At 47.2% G+C, this 18,302-nt stretch overlaps 1 protein-coding gene across 2 annotated transcripts in view; it reads left to right on the top strand.

The window, feature by feature from the left end:
* The window catches only part of WDR82 (WD repeat domain 82), a 125,825-nt gene that overhangs the window by 21,789 nt on the left and 85,734 nt on the right, over positions 1–18,302 (top strand). For both annotated transcript variants that reach the window (XM_078661466.1, XM_078661467.1), the window contains exons 2-5: positions 6,134–6,231; positions 6,871–6,937; positions 13,242–13,341; positions 13,618–13,734. In XM_078661466.1, coding sequence (XP_078517592.1) covers positions 6,134–6,231; positions 6,871–6,937; positions 13,242–13,341; positions 13,618–13,734 — 382 coding nt within the window. The remainder of the gene's footprint in view (positions 1–6,133; positions 6,232–6,870; positions 6,938–13,241; positions 13,342–13,617; positions 13,735–18,302) is intronic.

The following is an 18,302-nucleotide window of genomic DNA, read 5'->3' as shown; positions in this document are numbered from 1 at the left end:
TCCTGGGGTGGGAGGGAGGCAGGCCGCCAGGGCATCTCGCAAAAAGACCTAGGGCGCTGTCATTTCCAAACGGTCCGCAGCGTACAGGTCTGTGTAAAGTCTCAATAGTAGCAGCGATGTCATGGTCCTTTCAATGATCTCGCCTTGGGAGTTTCTGATCCCTACAATACGACGTGCATTTGTTTGGACACACAGCATATTCGCCAGAAGTTTCCCGGCCTTGTCTCCCCAAACCCACCCATACCCCCCAGGTGTGCAAGACCGAATACTCCACGATCTCAGTCCAAGGCCCTCAGCTGCTGTTGTGCAGTGTTGAGCTGCTGTCTAATTTGGACTGCGCCCGTACGGTGGTGCAATCCCTCCAGGTTTTTAATCTGTGATTCCAAGTACTCCCACTTATCCCTCCTATCTCTATTCAAGCTTGCAGCTATAGCTAGAAAGCGCCATCGTATGACTGCAGAAGCGAAGAAATAGATAGAGAATACATTGAAAAAAACAAGCATTTGCTATGCAATAGGTCTCGCATTAGGAAAGTGTGAGCTATTGGTATTGTAAATCACAAGTTTTTTTAATATGTGGCAGCCTTTGAAGTCTGATGCCGAGGCACAGACAAATGGTGGTGCGCGATGTGCACGCGGGGAGCGGCAGCCTTTGAAGTCTGATGCCGAGGCACAGACAAATGGTGGTGTTATGTGGCTGTGCACGCGCATAGATCACATGAATTGTATGCGATCCGCAGCCGTTTTAGTAGACTTCTTTTCCCCTTACTATAATCTCGCCGGAGAAATGCGCAAGCGCATTGGATCAGGCGAGACCTAAACCGCTGTCACAAAGGGATCGCCCTCCATTGGGCACTAGACACACCATTATGTATGGGTCCAAGACACCGGCGATCGGTCATCACCAGGGGAAAGAGCACCCTTCCTCTGGACAATTTCGGTTTCCATCAGGACACCACAGCTGTTTGTACAGGCCTTGGGGCCTATGCGACCTAAAGGGCGGCATGAATCTGGTTCTGCTCTATTCTGTAGCTGTCTGAGCAAGGCTTCTCTTTCTTTCTTGCGTTTGAGTTTCGTAGCCTTGTGTTTCTCTCATACGGTCCTCCGTCACCATCTCGAACTCGGTGGTCCCCGGTTTGCAGCGGCGTAGGAAAAGGGGTGCGTTGGGTGTGGGCCGCCCCGGGTGTCCTCACCGAGGGAGTGACAAAATGGCAAAAACGTGTTTAAAACACATTTTTGCCATTTTGTCAAGCCTGGTGTGACCAGAAATGTTATGCAATGGGTACCACTTGACCTTGCTGTGCCACTGCTGGGTTGATGTGTCTTCCATCTGTCGTTTCTCAGACCCCTCTTCCTCTAGGTTAATGCCAAGAACCTCCTGTGCTTCCCTTAGGGACAGCACCGCCCGCAACTCTTTATTCCAAACAAAAGTCAGTCTGAAAGGGTGGCCCCAAAGTTAACGGAGGTCCTGATATATTCCGACTTGAAGGCCCTCAAAAGTGATAGTTGCTTTATCTCTGGATGCATTCATTATGACTTCCTTCTGTTTTGTATGAATGAAGGCAGGTGAATTGTAATTGTAAATTGTGTGCGTCTTGTAAAGCGCACTGCTACCCGCACCGCAGGCCTCGTAGCGCTATAGACCGCTGGGGAACCCGTCCTGGCTTTCCCTGTGAGATAGTCGCTCCTGGGAGTCTCCAAGGTGAAACCAGGCATCCCCGGCGTTTGTGAGGGGCCGTTGTGGAGATGAGGCAAGCTTAATGCCCAGAGTTGCCGAGTGTGATCCCTGGTTAGAGTAGGCACCGAGGCGAGAATTATCGAGTCCGCTGATCCTGGTCCAAGACCCTGCCGCGTCGGGAATCGAACCCTGGTCCCAGGCCGTTCTCTGCTCTCGGGTCTGCCGCCTCCAACCAGTGAGCCACACCAGTCCACTTGAGCCACATCACTCCACAGGTGATGATGTCCTGGTTCTGACCCGGGTTAGAGAACGGCCTCCCAGCTCGGTGAGTGTGATCCAGTATGATCTCCTTGTCGCCAAGAGCTGGCGCGGCATGACTGAAAAAGTGAACCACACAGTCATCTTGTTTTCCACCATCCGCCTCCAATGGCACACCTTTGATACGAATGTTGACCGCCTCAAGCAGTTTTCAAGGTCGTTCAATCGGAGGTGGAGTTCCTCGTTGTGGTCCCCAAGGTCTAGTAGTTCTCGGAGCTGTTCAGTAAGATCTTCATCTCTATGATAACCTCCTCGTTCAGGTGAGGCCATACGATCTGCAATTTCTTGGACATCTGTCCTGAGTTTGATGTCCGAGGCGATGTCGTGCCTAAGGGCTGCAAAGTCTTCCCTAAGCGTGTCAGAGTTTCTCTAGAAAGCCAGATGTGATTGGCCCCTCTCTGTTCACTCACTGAATTCATATCCTTCTCTTGTGATTGTTATGGTGTCTGTTCTGAACCATGAGTCTCTGTTCTCTTAGAACCTGGTGTCTGCAAGAGATGTTTGATTGTGTGCTCCTTTCTTGCCCGGCGGGAGAATATCTTGGAGGGCCACCTATATTAAGGTCTGGAAGACCTGTTTCCGAAGAAGGCCTAGGCCATTTCCTTCTCTGTTAGTTGAAGACTCATGAATTCCTTCCCCCTAGCCTGTACCGTGTGCACTGGGACAGGGCACTCTTGTAAGCTGCTATTGCCTACCACTACTAAGGTGGGAGCGGTTGAGGTTCCGACTGGGGCAGCGGAATGTCCTGGGGCCCGAGCCTCAGATCCACAAGTGGGGCTAATTTTTCCCGCCTTTCTTCCTTTGGCCAGAGCTTCCCCTTTCTAGCTTAGGCCCAAGCCTCGCAGTCTGGGCCTAGACAGTCTACAGGCTGGTCCTCGATTGTGTCTTGGGGCCTCCTTATTTCAAATCTCGTCCCCAGCGGCGTGTTGCACCCTTACCATCAAACTAATCTAGGGAGTCACCTGTGCCAAACTGCCTTCCCGGGTGGGTAATCAAAGACCAAAGATCCAGCTCCGGCATTCAGCTCGAGATGGCTGCGGTGACTCTCATTCTGCTCCAGAGCTCCACCCTACACTCATGATGTCTCCACTATTGGCCAAAGCTGCTGCAGCTCACCGCCTCTCCTCTGTTGTGGCCAAACCTGTATGCAGCAAGCAAGTCGGTCCACAGCGTCTTTTGCGGAGGGGGCGCTTCAGTCTACACCTCTGCCTGGCAGCCACCGCTCTTTCTCTGCGTGTCTGCGGCCTGGCCTTCGCAGGGTCCATCGGGGCCTTCTCTTCTCCAGTCTGCCTGATGGCCGGGTCGTCACCTTCTCCCGCTGTTGTGCGCCACATCCAGCCCGGTCTCTCCTCCTGCGATTCCCCGGTGTCTTGCTCTGTAGGCCCAATCCTGGTTCATCCACAAGAGCGGCCACCTCTAGCTGCTCTTGTCCGCTGCTGGGCTTATCACTTCCCAGGCAAGTGGGCCTTCCGATACCTCCGCAGCTGCGTATCCCTCACTCCCTGATCCGCTCAGGTCTCTGACCCGGCAGCAGGCTGCTCGCTCATCTTGCCTCTCCGCCCGCTCAGGGGGTCCTTCGATCTCCCTTCTTCCCCACAGCCGCCTGTGAGCCAAGTTACAGCGCCCCATCTGTGGTGTGAGGGGTCCCGGATTCAGCGATTTGGATTCTTTAATTTGTCGTGGCAAGCGGAGCTCCGAGAAGTTGCTGCTACTTCGCCACCAACTTTGCACCATCCGTAGACCTAGCTTTAGATGTTGCGCCAACCCCATTTTGTGCCCAAAAAATACATGGATACAGAGGATATCGGTCAGCCATACTCATTTATTGGATTTGAGTGTTTACATTTTGCTTCCAAACGCCACAGTTTATAGCACAGGGTTGACTCCCTTCATCTATCGGCTGTGACTATATTCTGTCTAATTACATGCATGCACAGCTGCTTGAAAAGAAAGGTGTGCAATTGAATACCGGGGTGCGGTGCCTTATTTTTAGGTCGCAGCCTACCACACAGCGAAGCTATGTGGTGTGCTACAGACATCTTGAGGAGTTTCCGAAGTTGATCTGGTACATTCTGCCCGTTGCTTGCATTGGCTTTGTGGTTTTCTTGCTTTTTCATTTGCTGCCTTAGGCTCTCCCTCCCCCCATGCCAAAATCCTATTTACCAGTATTCTTCCGAAAGCTCCTCCTCTGTAAACAGGCCTGTAAATCTTGTTCTCATCTCGTCACATTTTCTGTTCATTCAAAAACTGATGTCAAATGTCAGTGTCTTCAAGGGAGCCTGGTGCCTAATACGCTTTCAGCTGAATTCAAAGTGAGAGCATTTACGGGCAGAATGCTCTCCCCATGGAGTAGGAGTGTTGCGGACACTGCGTGTGCAATAACTGCAGGGACTGTTGTGTCAAGGTGCATTTGCTTTGACATTACCCTGTGCCCCCAACCATACTCCCGGGACACATTAGGGACTGTTGTTGCATTGTACAACCTGCCTGAAAACCACACAAGATGCTGGGCTTTGACATTTCCTAGACAGAGCAGGAACTGCTGTGGTATGTTGAGCCCCACCTCACCTCTGCCTGAACACTGTATGCCCCACGACTGCAGGAATGTATCCAGCATCCAGTGTCATATTTCTTTGGACACTGCGATTCACGATGGTGCAGTTACTGCTGTAGCAATCCGTGCGTTCAGCAGGAATGGAGCTTATATGGTTAACCTCCACCTGCTACAGCCTTTAACCGCATGCGCGCTAGCGGTTTTCCCGCTGTGCGCTGCGATTTGAAAAAAAGCCGCGTTACATGACGAGCTCAGCTCGTCATCAGCGTGCGAGCGTCGTCGCTCATGACGAGCTGAGCTAGTCATGAGCGCGGAAGTGGTTAAACAACTCTTCAAGAAGCTGCAACAGGAACTTGTGTGAGCTGGCCACAGCTCGGGGAAAGTTTCATGCTCCCTCTCCTTCCCTGTTCCTTCAGGGAAAAGGAGCCAGCAGAGTGAAACATTATTCCTTCCTTTCCCAAGACCTGCACTTTCATAAGCATATGGCCGAGTAGGAATTATATCTAAAGCATGGGCAGCACATTCATGGACACCAAGAAGAAACAAGTTTTGGCAAAGCCAATTGGGGATATCTATTGGCTTGGTCGATGTTTTTAGGCCATATTGTACAGCAGTGCTGGCTTCAGTGCAGCATAGCTGAAAGTAAAAAGAGTAAAAAGAAGAAAGACTCGGTCAACGCTGGCTGTTAAACAGCTTTTTTCTTTACTTTAAGCCATGTTGCTACATGGCTAAGAAACATTGGCAAAGCCAATAGATCTCACATAGGCACGTCCTATTGGCTTTGCCAGTGCTCATTCTGTCGTGTAAAGCATTTAGCGGTCTTTGTGAAAGACCTCTTGTGGTCTATTTATTCTAAGAAACTTCATGAATTTATAGCCCGCTATGGCTTTAACTTTGTCACCCACATCTTCTTGATCCTTATTCGATGGCTTGCCTTCCTCTTCTCGAATTTGCCCCCTGCCCTGAAACATTTTTTCTTTACCATCCTTTTGAATTTGTAGGCTTGTTTTACCTTTTTTTAGGCGGGCTTGACCGTTCCCAGTCGCTGCCTGGCTGCTTCAGTTTCACAAATGAGCTTTTGTGCAAGTGAAAATTACTTTTCATTTACTGCTCCAATTGATGCCTGCCATTTTAAATCTGAAAATAACAAAATAAAATGGCTCCAGTATCATTCAGTAGGCGCATGCATGCACAGGCATATGTCCTAAATAAGCAAATGTCTATTGACGCAGCCGCAAAATATTGATGCTTATCACTTTTTTTCTTCAATGCTGTACAACATTGGCAAAGCCAGTAGGTCATAATGGCAATATCTTCCAGCTTTGCTAATGCTTTTTTCTTTTGCAAGTGGGACATATAAATGTGGGGAACATTCTGGCCTTGAAAATTGCACTTTAATGTTTTTAATTTTTTCATTCAGACATTCTAGAAAACGGAAATCGTATCCAAATGGAAGTTGTGTAAACAAAGGTGCACTGACAGAGCAACCTTTGTTCTTTACTTTAAGTCGATGTCTTTGTACGTGATGCATACGTTTTAAAGTAATCTTGCTTTACTTTAAGCCTAATTGATTGTTTTTCTCAGGCCGAAGCGGACTCTGTACAGTAAGAAGTATGGGGTGGACCTTATCCGATACACACATGCTGCCAACACTGTGGTTTACAGTTCCAACAAGATTGATGGTAAGCCTGTGTACGTGATCATGACTAATACTATGTTCAGTTATCATCTTGCATGTTCTTATTGCGCTGTACCATACTTTCATGTCGTCTTTTCAGCAGCAAGATTTACAGGTTGTGAAGCCTGACACCAGGGCTTACAGTCTGATTGTGTATCCTACCCTTCCTCTTGGAAATGTGCACCTGAAATGGGCCCTGCCTGCCACTGGGTTGAGGTAGTAGTTTGTACAGTTTGAGGGTCTACGATACCGCCCGGTACTGGAGATAACTGTACAGGCCACTGCCTTGCCTGGGACAGAGCACACTCTACGAAACAATGCATCAGCCTTTACATCTAATGGAACAGTCTGAAACAGGTAACGGAGGAGAATCTTGGTCTACTGATATAATGCTATATAAAGCGTTAAGCCTTCATATCATTTTGTAGTAAACATCTGAATGTCAAAAATAGTATTAACACAGATGTGAGGATGCATTTGTGTGTACAAGATTGTTGCGCCTCAGTTTCTTTTGTGCTGGCATTTTGGGTTCCTTCACCATTCTTACTCTGATTCCATAAGTGTCACAATCTTGGTAGCCCACACTTTTTTTTCCAGTGGGCCTCTGGTTGACTTGCTCATATATATTTTTATCTCCCCATAGATACAATCAGATACCTCTCTCTTCATGACAATAAATACATACGGTACTTCCCAGGACACAGTAAAAGGTAAGTGAGTTGATGGGGTTGTTTTGTTCCTCCATATATTATTTGAAGATGTACCTTTTTAGTTCGAGCCTGAGCAGTGCATGCGCTGCTGCGAGGCATGCAGTAGTGAAGTATGGCTTTGAAGCTCCGCCACATATTTTTTTGGCTTGTCATTGTCCTCCGTAAGCTTGGAGTTCGAGTAGTTATAAGGCTTGTTAGTCCCTCCTTGGGACCACCTTGTCTGCTTTTGTTACCTCCCATAACCACTAGACCTTTTACTGGTGTTCTTACATGGTCTGTTTATTTTATTTAATGCTCCTCCCCCTATTCCACCAACTACTTAGCAGCACGCCGTCCACTTTTATTTTGATTTTAAAAGCTGTACGCTTTTACTATAGTAGCTGCCATTATTTATTTATTTTCGCGGCTGCGCCTATTTATTTTGTTTTACTACCGCCCATGCAGCGCTTTCATGTTCATAGAAGTCTCGCCCCTTTCATTACACAAACCACGTCTAAAGAAAGGTATGAGGCCCACAAAAGCATGGCATCGGCCCTTTTGCAAAAAAAATCTGTTCATCAACTTGGCAAACATGCTTTTTTTGTGAAAGCCCCCATGCAGTGGTTTCACCTAAATGTGTCACACCCCTTTCTTTAGACGCGGCTTATCTAAAGTAAGGGGCACGGCCTTCATGAATGTGAAAGCACCTCATGGGCGCTAGTAAAACAAATATTTGTGATGCAGTAGGTTTCGCATTTGTGAGTTTAAGATTTTGCATTGCCAATAGCCTAAACTCTCGTTAATGCGAGACCTATTGCATTGTAAATGCTTGTTAGTACAAGTTGCAACTTATGTGTTTTTGTTTTGAAGACTGTAGAGCATTAGTCATATTGACTTGTAGCTACTTCAGTGGTTTTTTTTTTGTGTAAGATTTTTAGTCAGTGTAGGGTACCAGTTGAGGTGGTAACTGGTGTGAAGAAGCCCACTGAAGATTATTTTGTTGGCAGCTGTCCAGTAAGATTTAGAATGGGGCCAGGTGCCTTTTTAGTAGGTGGGGGTATTTGACCGGTGAAGCAAGCAGGGGTCAACCTTTCTTGAGGGTGGTTGGTGCTGTTTGTTTGTTTTGAGAGTTTTATATAGCGCGAACAAGATCTTTTGCAGATATCAGAGCGCTTTACAACAAGTAAAAACAAGAGAGCAATTAACAGGCTTTTGAGCGACAGATAGTTGAGGTAGTAAATAGGTAGTAAAAATAAGGTAGATAAAAGAGGGAGCATAAACAATCAGTTAAACAATAATACAAATAGTCAATCTGATAAACAAGTATTACAAATAGTCAGGAGTCTCAAAAAGTTCCAAAGTTAGGTACATGTTCAGGTGAATTTAGCCATGAGGATAGCTTTTACTTCTTTCTTAAAGAATGTAGTGGAGGTGATAAGTCTGGTTTCTGGAGGGAGTGAATTCCAGATCCTGGGTGCCATTCCTGAGAAGGAGCGCTTATGTTTTTTCCTTCCGGAATCTACGAGGTTTCAGAAGGAGATTCTTTGAACGTCTAGTGGATCTTGAGCCACCAAAAATTGTCAGCTTCTGAGTAAGGTAACCGGGAGAGCTGTGGTGTATAGCCCTTTGAGTCATGCATGCAATTTTCAGATGTATTCTGGCCTCAAAAGGCAGCCAGTTCAAGGATTTTAGGTCAGAGGAAATATGTGAGTGTTTTTTTGATCCAGTGATAAGTCTCGCTGTAGCGTTCAAAGAGGCTCCCGGGTGCAGTTGTAGATGGGGGGAGTCCGCAGAGGGCGATGCTACCGTAGTCTAAGCGCGGCATGACTAGGGCTTGTACTGCAGTTTGGAAGTCCTTGGCTGGGAGGAAGGGTTTAAGTTTCCTCAGGGTATTGATTTGGAAATTAGCTCCCTTAGTTGCGTTGCTGATATGCCGTTGCATGTTGAGATTAGTGTCAAGTGTTATGCCTAAAGATTTCGCTGAGTCCACGATGGTAGGTTGGACATTGAGTGCAGTTAGGTGCTTAAGCCAGTTTTGAGAGGTGGAGCTTTTTCACAGGTGAGATCAGCAGGACCTCAGTTTTCAGGGCATTGAGTTTGAGGTGATTATCGGCAAGCCATGATTGTGTGTTCTGAGCTTTGAGTTAAGAAGTTTGATGTCATTGGGGGATTGTAATTTCAGGTATAGTTGTGTGCCGTCTGCGTACATGTGAAAGTGTACATTAGATGCTTGTAGCAGGGTGGTGAGAGGTTCCATGACCAGGTTGAACAATGTTGGAGAAAGGGAAGATCCTTGTGGGACGCCTAGTGTTACAGGCACTGGTGGGGACATCAGGTTGTTGCTCTTGAATTTCGGAGACCGGTTATGTAGGAAGGAAGTGAACCATTTGAGAACTGTCCCAGATAGGCCCATTCTGGTATTTAACAACTCTAGTAAGTTCTCGTGTTTGACTGTGTCAAATGCTGAGGACAGATCAAGAAGGATGATGAGGCAGGTATCGTTTTGATCAAGGATTTGGAGGGCGTCGTCAATTATGTGTGTAATAGCAGTCTCAGTACTGTGCCCTGCTCGGAAGCCTGATTGATGAGCGTTGAGGAGGTTAAACTGTTCAATGTGTTTCGTTAGTTGGAGTTGTACGCATTTTCCCAACAGTTTGGCAAGGGTGGTAATAGGACGGTAATTGTTTAAGTCAGAAGGGTCAGCTGTTGGTTTCTTGAGTATAGGTGTGACTTGTCCAACTTTGAGGGAGTCGGGGGTGTGACCTTGTTGAAGTGAGCTATTGATAATTGTGGTCCATAGTGGGAGGAGAATTGGGGTGAAGTCCTTTACAGCATTAGCAGGAAGGGGGTCTGTGAGGTGATTGGAAGGTTTCAATGTGGTGAGCAGTTTAATTGTATCTTCAGAGTAGGTATCAAAGGATGACCATGCAGCATTGTTCTTTGGTTCAGTGGATGTTATGCTGTGGGGGTTGGAGTAAAGGTTTACGTCATCGAGGAGATCTTTCCTTATGTTATCAGTCTTTAGATTGAAGAAAGCAGAGAAGTCTTCACAGGATGGTATATCGCCTATTGTGCTATGCGATAGTTGGGGTTGTTCCTTGGATTGTGTATTGATTAGTTCAAACCGCTTTCTTGGTCGGTTTTTTGCTTGGTTGAGCTGGAGGCTGAAGAAATCTGATTTTGTGCGCTTGATTTTCCTGAAGTATGTATTTCTCTTTTCCTTCAGAGTTTTAAGGCTTAGTGCAGAAGGGGCTGATCTCCAGGTGCGCTCTGCCATGCGCATGGCCCGTCTATCTTCGTTGAGTCTACCATCATACCATGGGTTGGATTTTTTAGTGGAGACTCTTTTCAGTTGCAAGGGGGTGGCTTCATTGATTATAGAAGTCATAGAGTTGAGGTAGTGGTCGGTCAAAGATTGAACGTCCAGAGCACCGTTAGGGGGAAGGAGGAGATTGCAGCTATGAGAAGGTAAAGAGTTTGGATTGAGATTCTTCAGGTTCCTTTTCCAGACTTTGGATTTGGTGGGTTGAACCGGGTTAAGTTTAACTTTTTCATTGAAGAATGTGATAATGTGGGGGTCTGACCAGTCACAGGGTTGGATTGATCCAAGTTGGGTAGAGTTTTCTTTAGAAATTATAAGGTCGAGGATAGAGCCTTTATCATGTGTCGGGCTGTTGCAGATTTAGGTGAGGTCAAGAGCGTTGAGGTAATTTTTTAGGCTATTTACCACCGCGTCATTGTGATCATTCCAGTGGAGATTGAGGTCACCAAGGAAAATTTGAGTGTGTTGCCGACCAGAATTGGATGAAATTGTGTCAATGAGTTGTTGGGTGAAGATGAGGTTGTCCCCAGGTGGATGGTAGAAGACGTGTAGAGAGCATATAGGTTTGCTCTCGCTGATGACATCTAGGCAGAAGTATTCACATGAGGTGAGAGATGGGGAGCTGGCTCTAGTAACTGAGAGGTTGCTTCTAAAAATACATGCGATTCCACCGCCTGATTTGCTAGGCCTGTCAAGTCTAATGATGTGGTAGTTGGGGGGGGGGGGGGGGGGGACTAGAATATCCATGATGGGTGTAGAAGATTCATTTAACCAAGTTTGTCAGAATGATTAGATCAATGTCCAGTGAAATAATGAGATCAGCGACGTCTGAGGAGTGTCTAGGGGCCGACCTGCAGTTGAGAAGTATGCATTTGAGCCTTGGGGTGTAGGGGGTGGTAGAGGGTTCTAGAGTGAGGGGGACTTTTTTAAGGTTATTTGGGACGGGGCCTCTGTTGTTTTGAGTGGGGAGCCTAAGGGCGTTAGGGTGAATCGTGGGGATGGAAAGGTGTGTGGTGGTGGCTAGGTTGGTTTGGGTAACTGGGTCATATGAGCGGAGGAGGGTGTGTATGTCGTGGTCCGAAAGAGGATTGATGGTGCGACAGGAGCGGTTGATGGGATTACGAGCGGGGATAGAGGTCCAGTGTCGGACGTTTTGTGTGAGAGGATGAGTGGGGGATATGTTAGGGGGGGGGAGTGGTTATAGGTAGGGGGTGTCTGGGTTCTTTGAAGAGTAACTCTTTGAGGGTGTGGATCTTCTTTGACTTGGAGGAGGGTGGACATAATCATGTCTAGTGTGGGTTTGGGAGTGGAGTTGGGACTGGGTACTGAAAGTGTATAGGTGTCTGTTACAGGAGTGTGGGGAAGGGGTGTGATGCTATTGGAGGGGTTAGTGGTGTTAGTGAGTGGGTTAGTGGTGTTAGTGAGTGATTTAGTGTTCGGAAGGGTAGGTATGTTGGGAGTGAGGGGAGAGGTTGAGTTAGGGGGGAGGGATGTTGAAGGGTGAGTGTAGGCTAGGCGTTGCGGGGGTGCATGTGAGGTGGTGGGGAGTAAGAGTGGGGGGAGAGGTTGAGGGATGAGAGAGCTAGGGGAGACTGGGGTGAGGTAGTGAGGACTGAGAATGGGAGGGGAGAGGTTGCTAGCTGGGAGAGGGCTAGGGGTGGCTGGGGTGCCGGTGGTGTAGTGAGGGCTCGGAATGGGGGGGGAGATAGGAAGGGAGGAGGATCTATTGTGGGGAGGGGGAGTGTAGTTGAAGGAGGTGGGGTGTTCTGAGAGTCCAGTAGGAAGTGGGAGGGCAGGGTTCTGTTGGGGGGAAGATGGGGTGGGGAGGATGTGGGATGAGGAAAGATCTAAGTCTGTGATAGAGGGATGTGAGGTGACTGTAGCGGGTGGGTGATGGAATAGAGTAGAGGGGGAGATGTGTGTTAGTGATAGGAGGTGCTGTGGAGTTAGGGTTGTTAGGATTGGGGGCCAGATGAATTGGAGACAGAGGGTTGGAGATATATTTTTTGAACGTGGGGAACAAGTTGTCGAATAGGTCAAGGTTCCTGTCTGTGGATTGAATTAAGATAATGCCGTTGTTATAGATGGTGATGGTTGCTGTAGCTGGGAAGAGTTGGGAAGGTGTGGTGGACAGTGTTAAGCCATGGGCGGATTTCCTGGTGGCGGAGATAGTGAGGAGTGTGAGGATCGCTTTTCTCCATTGTGCTCTACGTGTAGTGTATAGGATGAAATCTGTGTTCTTGGCTCCATTGTTTAGTGAGAAGTAAGTGTCTACAAAGGGGGTTTCAGGGTGCGACTTCAAGAAGTTGTGTTTAAAATGTTTGGCAGTTTTTTTGGCGAGCTCGGGTGGGTAATTAATTTTATATGTGTGCTTGCCTATGAGTTCCATGCTGGGCGTAGAATTGTAGATTGGTGCCGGTTGTTGTGTGGATACGTTAGGGGCTAAGGTAGGTGCGAGTAGGTGAGGGTGGTTAGGCTAATGAGTGGTCAAGAAGAAGTGGAGAAATTGACTAGTCTAAAATGGCCACTTCCTTAGGCAAGGAGGGTAGAGAGGATTGACTAGTCTAAGATGGCCGCCAAGTTGGAGCAGGTAGAGAGAAGTATTGTAGTCCTTTTTTTGTTATGTTTTGAGACCAGTTTCACTTTCTGAGCCAGGGCTGAGTGGTGGCCTGATCTCCTCAGTATGGGAGTTTATGGAGCATGTCGACATGGGTAAAGACTTGTCTGACTGGTTCCACACATCTCCCCCCCCCCCCCCCCCCCATTCTTTTTTTAAATGTATGGCAGTCCGGTTGCAGGTTGGACATTTGTTCAAACTCTATTTGAGCATGTACCATTTAAAGAGTAAAATGTTGTTTTTTTGTGGTTGAATACTGTGTACCAGTTCTAAATCTTCAGAAGTGTAGCGTTCTTATACAACTGTTAGTCCTGTTTTACTTTAATCTGGTTTTCCTCTGGCTGGTTGCATATTATGTTTTATTTCATTTTCCATTTTTGCTGTAGAGTTGTGGCTTTGTCAATGTCACCAGTTGATGACACATTTATTTCGGGTTCTCTTGACAAGACAATTCGACTTTGGGACTTGCGTTCTCCAAACTGTCAGGTGAGTGCTGAATTGGTGTCTATATTAATGATGGGGTGGGTGTACGTTTTTAATCTGTGTGAACTGTTTGAGATTGAGGGGAAACAGTTTGTTCATATTAGTATCAAGAGAATGATCAATATGAGGTTAAGGATGATCTGCTTTTCTGAACCAGGGCCAACGTTTTGGTGTAAAATACTATTTTGATTAGGTACTCTTTAAAAAATAAATATACTAGTTAAAACATTTTGACACTTTTTTAGTGGTTGGTTTTCATGGAATGTGTCTTCTCCACAGGGCCTTATGCATCTCCAAGGGAAGCCTGTGTGTTCGTTTGACCCGGAAGGACTCATTTTTGCTGCCGGTGTTAATTCCGAAATGGTTAAACTTTATGACCTTCGCTCTTTTGACAAGGTATTTATCCAGTTCTTCTGCAGTAGATAATTGATCATGTCAAAGAAAAATCAACCTTGGTTAAACTATATGGATGTGATAATGTGTTCATTACTCTGTAATTGACTGAGGCTGTACATTTGTACTATTGTTAATTTGCACAAGTATATCACATCTATCAGTGTAACGCAGGGCACAATATGATTCTCCTGCTGTCTGGATTTCTATTATCAACTTGTTAAAGTGGCCAGCAGCCTTATGACTTTGTGATCTCTCTATTAGGGGTATGTGCCTCCGATACAATGGATTCTTGCACAACCATGTCCCTTGCATGCCATTTTCTCCCCGTCAGTGAGGCTTGAAACCAGGTGAATTCGCACTCAAACCTAATGCGCTTCTGCTCAGCGAGCTGTCATCAGTTCAAGGTTTGTTTGCAAGGTGCTTGTTTTTATCAATAGGAAGAGGCATCTGTAGGTGAGTAAGAGACGTGTACCTAGCTCAGGAACCAGCTCTCTTCCCTTTAGTGAGAGCCCACCTCACACTTGCCACTTAACTGATCCAAATTTACAAGCTCCAGAGAAGGGTACTGTAGGAAACCAGCATTTTCTGAATGGTCAGCCTGGATTTTTCACCTTTAGGTGTGTTATACATTTTTGCTGACTTTAGATATCTGTGCTCTTTATCCTTGCTCACCAGCAGTATAGTGCCCGTGAGTTGCCTTTAAACATGACCTAATTGGCAGATTTAACTTGCCTGCAAGTCCCTAGTATATTTCAAAGTATACCAAGGGCATGGAAGTTAAATGCCAGTAGTGGACTGAAGCACATATTATGCCATCCACTATAGTGGAGGTAGAAACCTGGCTGTAAAAACGGCAGTACGTCACTAATGATAATAAACCCTTTTGAAAATATGAAGTCACTTACTTGTAGCACATAAGGCAGGTGCATGGTATTTAAAAGTATGCTGGGTCGAAATTTTAATAATATGTCCTTACAGTGACCTGTACCCAAAATGGGACCAGCTAGAAAGAGAATTAATCCACTTTTAATAGTTATTAAACATTCCATTCAAATTTGAAGTCTATTTTTTAAAAAAATATTAAGGAAAGTAAACTTTTACAAAGATAGCTTTTCCCCTGTCTGAAGTTAGTGACGGCAAATTTTCTTTAGCTTTGCTGATTCTCACAGACATTAATTATAATTAGCCTTGAATAGGTATAAATCGCCTCCCAGGAGCAGACAGTACGCAGGCCTGAATGGGCAGAGAGGACTCTGAAGTCCACTGAAAATGCAGGGTGGGGGTAGAGGGCATCCTTTTTGACACTACAGTGTCAAATCCTGTTTGACAGGTCTGTTGGTTTTACATATAATTCTTTGGACACTCTAGAAAGTGAAGTCTGCAGGATGTCAAGAAAATGAATGTGGCTCCACTGTCTGGTTGCTAAAGGAATCTGCATTTGTCTTATCAGACCTTCGTCTCTGGGATTGTGAGTTAAGTGGCTGCCCCAATCTCGATTTTAGTGTTAGATGTCAGAGGACACTAGGATTAGCAGATTTATCATTGTACAGACCCTCCAGCTTTCTGCGATTTGCAAAATAATCGCGAAATCAGCTGAAGGGCGCGATGACTACGAAATTGACCTTTTTGGCCGCGAAAAAGGTCTTCGGCAGGCAGCAAAAAAGATGGTGACATCTTATTGGCTGAACGTACCTACGTCACCACATGAGCGCGTACAGCCGTAATAGCCACACAACCAGCCGAGTTTCATTTAGTACCAGTGCAGCAGTAAACATTACTATGTTACTCGAGAACACAACAAAATAAGAGGCAGAAAACATTTGTTAGAGAAAATTGTGTAGCGGGTTTATTAAGACCAGGGAATGCGTTAATTTATTGGCAATCCTATAGGCAGGCTGCGATGAAGAAATGGCCTACGCTGTCTGCCAGCCTGATTATTAACCAACAAGCATAAGGGGAACACATTGTGACCCCAATGGATGAAGAAAATCCATTTGGCTTGCCAGGCGCAACCCACATCTGGAAACCAGCGTCCAGAGGAAAATAGCTCCCTCCGTGGTGTAGTAATCCCAGGTCACCGCCCAACCCCCCCACCCCACCCACCCTATTTCCCGCAGCTACAAATTCTGAAATTGTTCCAACATAATATGATCACAGCCCCTCTCCAGTTTTGGTTTCTTGTTTGTCCAGGAGGGAAGTCGCTGTGCGTGTGCTCTACCTTAAACCTCAATGGTTCGAGGCATGTGGGCTGCTGAATTCATATCTTGTGCATAGATCGCCGCCTAGTGTTGGGTCCGGATGATTGCACATTGTTGTTCTGGAAGAGTCTTCGCAGTATCACGAGATAGGTGGCTCCTCCCCTGGACTACAGTGTGCATGGGCATCGACTCCATCCTCAGATTGTTTTTTTCCGCCATTGGGTTCGGATGCATATTTGATCACTCAAGTTCGAAATCAATAGAAAACTTTCTTTTTGGCCAAAAGGCCTTTACTATATCGTCGGCATTGTCTTGCGCTCGGTGCCCAGTTCTGTTCCAGCTCAGTTCCAGAGTCTGACATCCAGAGGAGTCGCGTGGCTCTTCGGCACTGAAGGCCCGGTCGACGCCAGAGGCCTTATTTGGCGATCCATCATGGAACGCAGCCCGTTCAAAAGGTGCCCCGTGTGCAACTCGAAGTATCCTCACATCGACGTCCACCCGGTGTGCAACAAGTGCCTGTCGCCGGATCACGATGAAGCCAACTGTATGGCTTGTTCTCGGTTCCGCTCCAGGAAGACGATTCGACTTCGGCACGCAGCTCGCCAGGAGGCCCAGCAAACGGCACCTGACCCGGTGAACATTTTCGATACCGAGGAGGATGAGGCAGACGAGCAGGAAGTTCAGGAGCCGATGTCCAATCCAGCGGCGGAGATAGACTCCAGCTACGACGCTGATGTTGAAATGCTCGATACTGAAGAAGTCGTTGACGAGGTAGGAGACGATGGGGCCATGGAAGATAGCTCGAGCGAGGAGCTATGCCCAGCCATCGAAACGCTTCATAAGGCTCAGGTCGAGGGATCGCCACATGGCCTTACCCAAGATCTTACACTGGGTTCTACAGCCTCGCCTCCAGGCCCGGCTTCGGGCACTTCTAAGGAGCCACAGGTGGTGAAATCAAAAGAGAAAGCATCGGTGTCTACGCAACCGAAAGCACTAAAGGCAACATCGAAACCAAAAGTGCGTGTTGCTTTGGTCGGCTCGAAGTCCTCTGATCTATTGGCGCCGACGAAGCTTAAGAGTGTTATCGACCCGGTGAGGTCGCTAAAGGGTGTCGAGCCGAATACTGGGACACCGAAAAAACTGGTCAAGGTCGTCGAACCGAAGAAATCGGCGCCGAAGTCCGTCGACACAGAAAAAGGACTCGGCGCTCAGAAAGTTAATGATCCTGCTTGTCGGCCAAACAAGGCCAAAAGCAGTCACACCCTTGAGTCCGCGCCTGGCGGTGGCTCGAAGGAACCAGTCGAGTCGACGCAGCCGTCCGCCTCCTTCTCGAAGCAGGTGTCAGACTCCTTAAAACGCATTAAGGATTAGGCTTCCACTGTTGGTCCAAAAGATACTTCCATGCAGAAACCTGCCACCAAACCTCAAAAGTCGCCGGCGCCCATTCAGTTTACGCTGCCACCGAAAGTGGTGCCGAAGGCCTTCGCCCCTAAGACGGCCGTCGAAGCGTCCATAAAGGTGTCCACGGGGCCGAAGCCTACACCTGCGGTTGTGGGCACAAAGCATCAACAACCCCCACTTGAAGAGCAGTCGGTGCACTTCGACGCCGACACTGGTAAACTTTCTATTTACAAACGAAAGATCGCCCGACACAGCCTATGGAGTCCTACACCATTCCATTGAAGAAGGATTCCACGGCTTCACCCGTTCTTGTCGAACCAATAGCTCCACATGGCCAGGACACTGCTCCTATCTCGCCCACTTACTCAGATGTGGAGACTGGGGAAGGTGACTATGAGTACAACTACCCTGTCGACACTGATCCTGAAGATCAACATGAACCCTGGGCAGATGCTGCTAACCCAGGAGATCCACAAATTGCCCCAGACACTCAGGTGTATAACGTAAAAACATCGCCTACTGAAGACTCAGCGGCGTTTAATGCACTTATTGAAAGGGCAGCCAAAAATCACGATGTCCAGCTCCATGCTGACCCTATTGAAGTGGATTTTTTGTTTGACACCTTTTCCACCTCTGAGCGGACCGTCAAGACTCTGCCAATGCTAAAGGGTGTCTTAAAACATGCTGGAGACATTTTTAAAGAGCCCACAAGGGCCAGGGTTATAAACCCCAGAATTGAGAAGAAGTACAAACCGGCGCCTGGGGACCCTAACCAACATCAAGGGCCAGTTGCCATTGGACTCTCTGGTTGTTTCCAATGCCCGGAAGAGGGCAAACTCACAAACTATTGGTGATGCTCCTCCCCTTGACAAGGAATCTAAAGTGCTAGAAGCATCAGGGAAAAGGGTGGCGGCTCAAGCGGCCAATATCTGGCGCATTTCAAACACTCAGGCACTCTTAGCCAGATAT

Source organism: Lissotriton helveticus, chromosome 9, assembly GCF_964261635.1.
Source record: "Lissotriton helveticus chromosome 9, aLisHel1.1, whole genome shotgun sequence".
In the NCBI taxonomy this organism is placed as follows: Eukaryota; Metazoa; Chordata; class Amphibia; order Caudata; family Salamandridae; genus Lissotriton; species Lissotriton helveticus.
This window is presented reverse-complemented; position numbering and strand designations above follow the sequence as displayed.